The sequence below is a fragment of the Equus caballus genome, chromosome 10 (genome assembly GCF_041296265.1).
Source record: "Equus caballus isolate H_3958 breed thoroughbred chromosome 10, TB-T2T, whole genome shotgun sequence".
In the NCBI taxonomy this organism is placed as follows: Eukaryota; Metazoa; Chordata; class Mammalia; order Perissodactyla; family Equidae; genus Equus; species Equus caballus.
Genome location: NC_091693.1, coordinates 78,173,579 through 78,185,873, shown reverse-complemented (window position 1 = coordinate 78,185,873; position 12,295 = coordinate 78,173,579). Strand labels below are relative to the sequence as shown.

Genomic DNA, 12,295 nt, shown 5'->3' with positions numbered 1-12,295 from the left:
GGTCTAATGTATTCCAGACTCTTTTTCTTTCCAGCTCTATACATTTCCTTTCTCAAAATCATGAGAAACTAAGGTGCTGGTTGGGTACAGATGGCCTAATTATTACAGATTATTACAGAATCTGTAATAATTTCATTTAGAAAAGTTTGTTGAAGAATAAAACAAGTCAAAAAAAAAAAAAAGCAAAACAGAAAACTTACCAGTAGTTCTCAACTTTGTGCATCAGATTCAAACGATGGCTTAGAATTGTTTTGTTGACAAGAGACCAAAATCTATTTCACATTGGCTTAATGAAAAAGATACTTTATTGGTTCAAGTGATTGAAAGATCCAAGAGTGGAGCTGGCCTCAGCGATGACTTGATACAGGTTTTTATATACTGTAGTCATGTGTGACTTAACAAGAATCATTTTGAGAAATGCGTCTTTAGGCGATTTTGTAGTTGTGAACATCATAGAGTGGACTTACACAAACCTAGACAGTACAGCCTGCTACACGCCTAAGCTATATGGTACTAATCTTGTGGGACCACTGTTGTATATGTGGTCTGTTGTTGACCAAAACATCCTTATGCAATGCATGACTATAACGATATTAGTAAATCCTCTCTCTTTGCTCCTGACCCTGCTTTCCTTTGTCTGCTTCGTTTGCTTATTTCTCAGGCAGGCTGTCATCTCCTATTGGTAATTATAATCATCAGAAGCTTGAGGCCTAAATTATTTTACTTTAGCAACTCAGGAGAGGAGCCTGTGCTCTTTCCCAAGAATTTCAGCAAAAACCTTGTAATTGCCTCTCGTTGATCTGTATTGAGTAACATACCCTTCTTAGAACAAATCCGTTGGCCAGGGACATGCAACATACACTTTGTCAAGACCTAGGAAATAGACCCAGCCTTGGAACTACAGAGTGAGGTCAGCATCATCTGAACTATTTGTACTGAGTTTGGAAAAGGATTGGTTCCTTAAACTAAGAAAGGGATGCTGTTACAATAGTGATTTCTAGCAGGAAAGCTTCAGATGTCTTTTTAAATTGGAATCCCAGATCACTTCCCACTTCAGATTTACTAAATCAGAATCTCCAGAGGTTGAGCCTTAAGCAGTTATATTTTTAAAATCTCTGCAATGTCCTTCTAACTCACAACCAGGGTAAGAACCATTGCAACTCAAATGATTAATTCTAAAAGTAAGTGATTTTATGTGTTGTGACACCAGTAAAGGATAGAGTTGAGGCTAAGTGGATAACTGCATGCTTTGTTTACACATAGCGACTGCTCTTCAATATAAATTTGCTTTAAGAAAATACCAGACTATGAATGATAAAATGCAAACTAAGTTAATATCACTGTTACACTGACCTAGACCATTGGAATAACTATTGACAGCTGATGCTCATCAGCAGAACACACCAAAGTTTTGAACATGACTGAGATAGACTCAAATGAACGTGAGGAGGAGATATTTGTGTTGGGTCCCCTTCTTCTCTTAACCAACCTCCTTTGGTTAAGTCATGTAACCTCTGTGGCTCTCAGTTCTCACATCCATAAAACAAAGATGCTTGATTTACTGATGTCCAGGTCCTTTCCAGCTATATTTTGTGATTCTATGATTGAATCATGATGTCATATATTAATAATTTTACCAAGAATTTCATTGGGACTAGAGTTTGCAACTCAAAGTATGCACCATGCAACAGCAACATTAACATCATCTGGGAGTGATTTAGAAATGCAGAACCCACCTCCCTCTGGATCAAATGAATCAGAATCTGCATTTTAAGAAGAACCCCAGGTGATTCATATGCACATTGAAATTTTGAGACACATCGGTCTAGACAGTAGTTCCTGCTTCAGACTGTGCTCCTGAAACCACCTGAGAGCTTGTCTAAATTAGAGATCTCTAAAAGGTTCCTCACCATGAGAGACTAATTGATTAAGTTTGGGCTGCAGCTCAGGAATAGATTTTAAAGTCTCCTCAGATGATTCTGATGTATAGCCACATCGATCTTGTCTAGTATATCATCAAATACGAAACACATCCTAACACAGCCAAAACCTCATCCAATCTGTAAACTCCACCTATGATTATCTTATAAAAGATATTTGTAATCATTTCCACCTCTGTCTGGTGTATGAACACATGGGAAATATCATCTCATTTATAAATGGAGAAAATGAAATTTAAAGAGGAAAATGGATTAACCTGAGATTAGGGAGTTAATGGCAAAAAATGTGATTGGCTAGATCCCATCTTACTATATTTATTTTGGAATTTTCTGTAGGGGTCAGTAGTATACAGTGTTGAGAAGAATATTTTTCTTGAAAAAGTTTAGCTTATTTTTATGAAATTTTACCAAGTAATCAAACCTAAGAAAATAAAGGTTCAAAGCATTTTTATGTTTATGGGATTCAACATCCCTGAAGGAAACTGTCCTCAATATTTGCCCATCACTGTATCTGGAGTGCGTGGCCACCTCATCACAAACATCAGGTTCTTTGAGGGGGAGAATATTCCTCTTTATGCTCTTCGTGAATGGTCAGTAGTGTACTTCCCTCAAAATTTTTCTTTAGCAATATAACAGAAAAATTGTCAGAAAATCATAGAAAAGACAATTACCTACATCATTTGGTGTGCTTATCTAAAATATTGAGAATTCAATAAAATATTTCCCCTTAGCATTCCTTAATTAACCACTAAATAGATAACTAGATTTGCTTGGCTATTTATCGTAATTAAACTTTTGTGTCCTAGTCACAATTGACAAAATCTTACAAATAGAGATTCTATGTTCAAATGAATAAATAATTTGAATTTTTAATATTAAAATGAGAAAATTGAAAGAAGGCATTCTGTATTGTGTAGTGCTTGTGAGATATATAGAGAAAACACAATGACAAAAGGCAGTCTTTGAACGCCACAACCCTCATAATAATTTAATAAACTGGGTTGTCACCTAAAAGAATCATGATGGTTGCCTTGGTGACCCAGATTATCCTTTTAAATTGTTGAATCTCTCATTTTAAAATCTTGAAATGATAATATTTTTAATTTATTAACAGTGTGTCATATTGATAGAGAAAAATTGTGTGCTTTAAACTGGCCACATAAGTTTTAAACAAATTATAAACTATCTATTCAATAAACTTTGTTATGATTGTAAGTAGAAAAAAACTATCACAAGCAAAATACATGTAATATAACAAAATAACTCAGGAAGACTTCACTACAAAATAAGCTCATTCTTAGAAATCATTTAGCACCATCTATTTTCACTAATTTTGGTCCTGTTGATTACTCCTACTAGCGATCTCCCCATTTTTAGTACACATGGCCTCTCTTCCCTGGTCACAAGTGAAAGCTGAGCTCAGAGAGTCTTGGCAAAATCTGTTGGCCCATGATTTCCATTGGCACCATGAGAGATTTAGAGCTTAGGGGAAAACACTTTGGTAGAATTAAACAGCCTAAACATGAAGAAAGAGAACCAAGCCAATGAAACAAATCTTCACTTCTAATTTGGAGAAGTTTTAAATATTTTGTCTACTAACAATTGTATGTTCCTGTGGGACATGCAACACACACTATGAGACCCAGAAAATTTCCCATTACACCTAAAAGTTCCAATGCGGGCCACTGAGGGGGTCGCTAAAATCTATACTTATCCTCTCAGATGTCCAGCATAAATACATATAATAAATGCCATAATTTCATATTTCTATATATAAAATACCATAAATATATAAGAAAGTGATATTAGACAAAAGAATGTAGATTATCATCGAAATACCATAATCATCAATAGGAAATGCTAGAGAACTGTGATAGTACCTAACATGCAGGACAAACAGAATTGAAATTTTGGATTCCTTCTTTTAAGCTAGGTTAAGTAACATCTTCCATTTTTAAATCTTTCTCCCAATTTTTTCTGTTGAAAGAGACACGATATTTGATTGTCAACATTTTATTACAGGTATAATATATTCAATTCATATTATTTTTAATATAAAGATGGATGAATGTTTTGAAATAAGACAAAATATTTTAAAAAGTACTCAATGTCCTTAATTTGATTATTATTTGGCTTTTCAGTGTCCCAGAAAAACAATATGAAAAACATCTGTCTTTTGTACGAGTTTTGCAATTTACAAATACCTTTCACATACATTATTTATTTCCACAAATAGTAAAATTCTGCACCTTTCCCCAGCATTTCTAATAGAAGATAAAAAAATTTGAAATATGACATTTTACTTTCTCAAAATTTTCAACTCTAAAATTTCATTTTAAAATTTTCATTTTAGTACTTCAGTTGTTTGAGAGTTGTGTCATAAAGAACAGGTGAGATATAATCCGTTACTGCTATCTATATTGTGCAAGAGTTTATAACTTATAATCATGCCTAAACATTTATTTTTTATTGTTTAGAAAGACATTTTGGTGAGGAAGACTGGCCCTGAGCTAACCTCTGTTGCCAATCTTCCTTTACTTTTTATTCTCCCCAGAGCCCCAGTGCATAGTTGTACATCCTAGTTGTAGGTCACTGTAGCTCTTCCCTGTGGGATGCTGCCACAGCATGGCTTGAAGAGCGGTGCATAGGTCCGTGCCCAGGATCCGAACTGGTGAACCTCAGGCGGCTGAAGCAGAGTGCGAAAACTTAACCACTTGGCCGCAGGGCTGGCCCCAACATTTATTTTTTAATTTAGTATATATTTATCAAGTGGTTAGTATATGCTAACCATTGTGTTGGGCATGGAAAATTTAATGTAGAACAAGATAGACATGATTCTTGCTCTCATCAAGTTTAGAATTTAGTGAGAGATCGCTAATAACAGTGATGATAGTAGCCAATATTTACATGATGCTCATTCGATATCAGTTGCTCCTCTAAATCCTTTACATTATAATATATTTTAATTCCTGCATAAATCTATGTGTTAGGTCTTATTATTAACTTCATTTTATAGATGTGGAAATAAAGTTCACACAGCTAGTAAGTATGGGAATCAGATTTGAATTGTGCAGATTGACTTTCGCATTAATTGTCTTGAACACTAAGGTGTATCTCAATACATGTCAGAGATGACAATATTTTTGTATAGATTTTTAATAGCTATTCTATGCCTAGATTTTCCTAACAAAATAAGTAGTGTTTTAATTACAGTATAATTTTATAGATTTATGCCATCTTTCATATGACAATTATTAAAATAATCATTTAATGATCACTGCAACCCCAAAATAAGGAAGAGTCTTACTAATTTTTATTTATTCTCAGCAACATCATAAATTATTATATCCGCTCCTCTTGTTTCTGAGCACTTCATCAGCCTGGTGCTGAGATTTGGGATCTCTTCAGCGACATTGAACTCTGACCTAATTATTCCTCGGGCATTGGACTTTAGAAAAACAGCCTAACTGAGGAAGATGTATTTCCTGTTATCTCTATTGAATTATAAAGCATGAAAGCCAGAGTTCAAATTCTTCGAGTTCCTTAAATGAAATAGATTTATAAATGCATTGAAAGTCCAGCTTGATGGTTTTCTGGTGACTTCAAATGATTTATTTTTAGAGTGGGAGATGAATAACAATAGGAAGCTAAAAGGAGACATCTACTCGTTTGTCCACTTCTCTTATTCACTAACACTTCCCCACAGGTTGTGAGAAAAGTGGTGGGAGAAAACCAGGAGTAGTGAAATAAATCAGAATGTACTTCCTACATTCTAGGGAAGTAACTTGCCTTCCTGTCAATCTTTGAGCTTCCCTATACCGTTATGCACACAGCAAACACCAGTGGAGAATAGGTTCATTCATACTAGGCAAGGTTATCAACGACTCAGTGGAACAAAGGGGCTCCCTTCACTGCCTCATGACACATTGAAATAATTGTCACTCTTTTTCCATGTTATTTTTCCCTTCTCCAACTGTCAAAATTCAAATGGAAACTTGTACCTTTAAGGACCTATGGGCAGCCTCACACCTGGATTGACATACTTTGACCTCTGTACCTTCTAAGCCACAGAACAATCTTTAAGATTTGCTGTTACCAAAATGGCTTCTGATTCTAACTTGCATCTGGGGCTGAGAGATATCATGTCTTCAGAAACATTGGACTCTAACCTTCCTGCAAAGAACATATATTTGGAGCTAGATAGTGACTGCTTTGACCTTCTTCTTTGTCCCTTGTATCCAGGATTGGTCCAAGTGTAAGTGAACTGTTCTTAAAGAGTGCCATGGTGTTAAATACAATTTGATGCTTTTATACATTGTTGTCGTGTTACACAAAGTGGAGGTATTCACCTATCTATGGAAATTATTAAATACTTAGAAGAGGGGCTGGCTCTGTGGCCGAGTGGTTAAGTTCGCGCGCTCCGCTGCAGCGGCCCAGGGTTCGGATCCTGGGTGCGGACATGGCACCGCTCGTCAGGCAACGTTGAGGCGGCGTCCCACATGCCACAACTAGAAGGACCTGCAACTAAGATATACACTGTGTACAGGGGGGCTTTGGGGAGATACAGCAGAAAAACAAATACTTACAAGCTAGTATTAATATAATATAGGAAATTTTATTTTCTTTTTGAAGTTTGCTGAAAATCATAGGGCAATAAATTTCTACTTTACTGACTTGAATTTTTAAATTTAATTTTCCATTCTTATACAAATGGTTCTTAGCAGGCAAGAACAATTGCGAGTAAGAAATCAGATATAATTTGCTTATGAGAAAAATATCCTTCTGAAGTCTAAGTTGGTAGCATGTTGTTACTGAGTTGGACAGCAGCCTAAATGGTCATCATTTCCTGGCTAATGTGTAAGGAGATGGAACTGGCACACTGTGTAGAGGCTTCATTGGATTCTTCAGACATCTGATAGCCGGAGACAGTGTCACTAGTGATGGAATCCAATCCCCAAAGAAAATGCAGTGTTGCAATAAAGCATGCAGAGAGACCTTTAATTTATCCTTATGTTTGAATCCTCAGACATAAATTTCTTTTGTCTTCTGTGAGAAAATAAATGTAGGTGTATGTATGCTTTTACAAGATTAGCTGTGCTTGTCCACACTTGCCTCTATAGAAATGCTAGTAGTTTTCAAATGATCATCAGTTAAAAAATCAGGTGATGATGTTCCTGCAAAAAAATGCTCATGTAAGTCATCATATTTCTAATTGTGAGCTATAGAGATTTTAGTGTGTGCATATGTGTGTGTGTTTAATCCATAACTGCTACTTACAAAAAATCTGAGTAGATCTGCCCAGAGCAGTGGGGTTGTCTTAGTTTGTATAAGGCTGAAGTGCAGAATCAGGAAAACTAAAAATTGAGGCTTCACCCTTGAGACTGATCTGTGTTACAGAACTGGGTTTTGTCTACTCCATTTACTATAGAGTAAAAAGTAAATACTCTGAAATATATTGCCATTTTTTCAGTCTAATTCTCCTTTAGTTTCATTTAGTAAAACTTACGATGAAGTGGATCTAACATGCCAGAACTTACCTTCCACTTTAAGGTTACCTTCCTTCCATGTATTTGCGAAATGGTGGAGGGAATGCCTTTCCTCCTGCCTTTTCCTGAGTGGTGTTCTTGATCCCAATCTTTTTGAGATTTGTCTTCTTTCATTTTATTTTTTTCCCTCCAGAGTGGACCCCTGCTCATTTTGGTTCTGGTTACAATCTAGAACTCATTCCGTTTTGATGGGATGCTGCTACAAACACAAGACGCAGAGCTAAGGAGCGCAAGGACTGTCCAGTCCCACAAACCATCACCCTGTTCAAACAAGCTACTTCCCCAAATTAAGTTAGGCTGGGAGGCTCTGACAGGATTACCCAGGCAAGGTGGACTTCTGCACCTAATTCTGCAGAAGATGCTAACTCAGCTCTGATGCTTTTGCATGAGTTCCAGAATCTCCCTTTTATCTTTCTGAGCCGGCAACAAATATCTTTGGAGTACAAGCACACACACACACGCACATCCCACACACAATCTACCTCCAAAAGAGAAATATTATTCTAAATGACAAATTTATGGCCTTCTCATCTCACAATAAATGTAGCATTTCATAAACTTTTTTAATGTAGAAAATTTCATCCCCTTTCTGTATTCAGATTAATCCCTACTAGGAATAAGAAATCATCTCTTAAAGGTGACTCTCTTAGCATTTGCAAAGACCACTTTAAATCTTGTCATTTTACTTGCTTTGTCAGCTTGAGTTATACAAGACACCATTCCTCTCCATAGCCTTTGCTGGTTTGAATGGGAGAGAGGAAGCAGAACAGTACTGGCAGGGGAAAATTTCTGGAGTTTGTTTTCCAATTCACTTCCAAAACTTCAAACTTTTATTTTAACCCTGTGGATGAACTAAGATTTTTAAAATGTTATTTACCTCCCCTAGGACAAGACCAGCACTGTCCAATAATAATATAATGTGAGCCACACATGTAATTTAAAATTTTGGGGTAGCCACATTAAAAAAAGTAAAAATAATATGAAATCAATTTTAATGACATGTCTTATTTAACCCAATCTGAGTATCAGTCTGGGCTCAACCAGAGAAGCAGAACCAGTAGAGGATTATGCAGACATATTTATACATTGAGAAATGTATTACAAGGATTTGGCCTTTGTGGGGACTGTCTCATCAAGTTGGAGCCTGTAGGACAGACAGACAGGAAGGGAAGCTCCTGGCCAGGGAACAAACTCTCGTCCACAAACAAAATTTCTTCCCCTTTCCTGAGAAACCTCAGGCTTATTTTTAAGGCCTTCCAATGGAAACAGACAAGCCCACCCATATGATCCAGAATCATCTTCCTACTTAAAGTCAATGGATTAGGGTTTTTAATTACATCTGCAAACAACCTTCATAGCAACTCCCAGATTAGCGTTTTCATTTGAGTGAATTGGGATAAGAGTCTATGCAAGTTGACATAAATGAACCCAACGCACTCAAGATGTCCAAAATAATATCATTCCAATATGTAATTAATAGAAAATCATTAAAGAGGTATTTTACATTGTTTTTTTTTTTTTTTTTTTTTTTTTTAAAGATTTTATTTTTTCCTTTTTCTCCCCAAAGCCCCCCCGGTACATAGTTGTATATTCTTCGTTGTGGGTCCTTCTAGTTGTGGTATGTGGGACGCCGCCTCAGCGTGGTTTGATGAGCAGTGCCATGTCCGCGCCCAGGATTCGAACCAACGAAACACTGGGCCGCCTGCAGCGGAGCGCGCAAACTTAACCACTCGGCCACGGGGCCAGCCCCTACATTGTTTTTTATACTGTCTTCATAATCTAGTGTGTACTTACAGTATATTTCAATTTAGACTAACCACATATTATATCCTTAATAAGCACATTTCTAATGGCTGTTGCACTGGACAGTGTAGGTCTGGATAGCAAAAAAGAGTGATTAGGCTGGTTATCTTGCATCTTTAGAGCAGTTCTAAAGGTATAAATTCTTTTTGTGTGTGTGAGGGTGTGTCAAATAAGGTACATTGTTAGCTTTATTGCCTATAGTCTATAAGATGCAACTTTAATGTGCCTTTGAAAACTGGGTACATTTCTTTAAAAACTGATGAAAATTTTCCAAGCTCTATATGATACATTACAGTGCAACACTATTTTTGTTACATAATTATAGAAATACTATAGCATCCAAGAGCACAGGGTAAGCAAAGAAATACAGTTCTGAGCCATCTGAACCACTTCTTGTGGGGTAATTTTGCCCTACAGGGGACATTTGGCCGTGTATAAAGACATTTTTCATAGTTATCACTGGGGATGGGGCCACGGACATCTAATAGGTAGAGGCTAAGTTTCCTGCTGAGGACTGTAGAGTGCACAGGGCAGCCCACTCCACCTCCAAATAATGACTCCTCCAATCCAAAAACTCAGTAATGCTGAGATGAGAAACCCTGCTTTGGAGTAGGATTTGGAGACATATAGGGAAGAGATAAATGGTAAGAGAGGCAAAAGATGGAAGCTTCCTATGCCCTTTGGAGATCTTTCCTTACACCTTGGAGAACTTTTTCAGAGATGGGATTGAGTATCTTAACTCTTTCGTATGTCCAATTCATGTTGAAAGTCAGGGGTGGAATAAAGGTAGAGGAGTGGCCTTGTAAGTAGTATGATGATGGGTTAATGGAGAAAATTAAGGGAGGACCTCTTCACAGTGGCGGTTACCTCCCTAACAGCTGAATGAAAGTCAATAACTGTCTTTTCTTAAGATATTTAGATTTTCCTATGGTTGGTCTTGTTTTTAGACTTGTAGAAAAATTACCAATATGCAAATGCAAATTTACGAACGGAGAATTTAAAATGTGTACAGTAATTAGCACCATCTCAGACCATCTGTGGAGTAAAGTTGTAATAAATAAATAAGTAAACCTCATTAGCATTTTTCTAAGAAAAACCATGGTATTTAAGATTAAGGCACTTTTCAAAGGTAGTAATCATATTTATAAACTCTAATCGCAAATTTACTTCTATCCAAATTAACTGCAAATTCAGAATTGACTTCATTTTCTAAGCCTAGGCAATGTATACTGAAGATAGCAGCAAACTGAATATATTTGTTAAAACCTGATATTTAGAAAAAAATGTAACAACTAACTTATTCTATGAAATGTGTCATATCTTCATGCAGTAATTATTGGTTAAATGCCATACCAAATTCTGATTATAAACATAGCTTAAAGTCAATACTTCTGAGATATGTTTCCTATTAGATAATTGTTACAGTTCATTTGACAAATTCTTAACTTAATATATCAAAACTAAATCTTCCTTAATCTCAATGACATTATTACTAAGGATTCTTAATTTGTATTGAGAGTAATTGAAATAAAACATAATTATAGTTTGCAATTTTAGCACTGAAAGCAGTGGCAACATATCTCCATGATGTAAGTTTTAAGCTTTTCCAAAAACTCTAATTTTGAGATAACTCCAAATTTTTCCTTATTCCAATAAATGAGTGATTTATATAGCAATATGTTACTAAGACTTTTTCCTTTTAGACACATATACATTTGTTACATGTAATAATTTAGATGTCATGGTAGAATTATGAAGATTAGGTCCTAGTTATAGTTTATAGTTTGTACATTTCAAAAAGTTTTTAAATTATAAATTCTATTTTTTCCCTAGAAATACACAAAGATAAGATTGAAAAGCAGGAAAAACCTGAAAGGAAAATACAAACTAAAGGTAAACGTTTAATTTGTGTTTATTCTTCTTTTTATTTGGGATTTTTTTTTTTTACATATTCATATGACAGAAAGGAAAGTTTTCGTGTTTAGTGTTCTTTTGTTTTAACTTTTCGTAGTGTTGAAATAAGTACCTTTATTTCTCAGTTAACTTCAGGTATAAAAACATAAATAACATTTAATGATTGGAGTCAAAGTAACTTTAAAATGTGTGACTATCTTTAGGTTACAAGTGGTTTTTACTTACTATGATCGTACCACAAACAGATTTTTAGACTTACTAGCAAACATTTTTTCTTCTTTTAATAAGTTACTATAATAAATCAGAGTTCAATTTTTTTTAACCTTGAATTTTTTATGCCATGCAATACCTTTAAAATATTGGGCATAGGTGCAGAGTCATTGTATTGCCTCACTGCCGACTGCTATGGCCCCAGAGCTTTCTTTATACAGCCTTAGGGGCTAGATGGGCAGTGACAACAGGATGATTAATATCCCTTTCAACTGAATTGAATCCAGTAACTGCAGTCTTGCATTAAAGGCATATTAATAATGGCCAGCATTGTCTTGCTCCTCTTACAATCATCACTTTTCTAGAAGTGGCCCACGTAGTTATAAAATTTTAAAGAAACTTATAGGAAGCAAAAACATTCGAAAGGATATATTTCTAAATAAGCTATGGCAAAAGTTAAAATCTCATAATTGTTATATTGGTATGATACAGACAGGAAATGAAAGAAGTTTCCTGGGATAAAAACTGAATGCCTACTATTTATTATGTCAAAAACTGGCTGATGCAAAATTACTTGCAGTAAATATCACAGCAGCAAATCCATAGTAAAGTTTCAAATAATAGTTTCAATTAACCTTAAATTATACCAATATGTGAATCTATATTAAAATGCCGTTCTTCAATCTACTTCATATACTTCCGTTTTGTGAAGAGCTCCAATCACTCTGTAGATATTACGTCTTTAATCCTAAAGTTTGCATTTGTTCCAGATTGGTCAGCCAATCCTTACACAATCAGGGCTAATGAAGCTTGCTCAACTGAAACCTATTTATATTTGTACTTTGGGAACTAATGTCTTCTTACTGGTCCCTTTCCTTTTTT

The 12,295-nt window shown here is 35.4% G+C and overlaps 1 protein-coding gene across 50 annotated transcripts in view; it reads left to right on the top strand.

Annotated features, from left to right (window-relative positions):
* Positions 1-12,295, top strand: part of TRDN (triadin) — a 392,671-nt gene that overhangs the window by 91,651 nt on the left and 288,725 nt on the right. For all 50 annotated transcript variants that reach the window (XR_011422188.1, XR_011422177.1, XR_011422182.1 and 47 more), the window contains exon 5: positions 11,123-11,182. Coding sequence is in view for 31 of the 50 variants with exons in the window: in XM_070223715.1 (XP_070079816.1) it covers positions 11,123-11,182 (60 nt within the window). In the remaining 19 variants the exon portion in view is untranslated. The remainder of the gene's footprint in view (positions 1-11,122; positions 11,183-12,295) is intronic.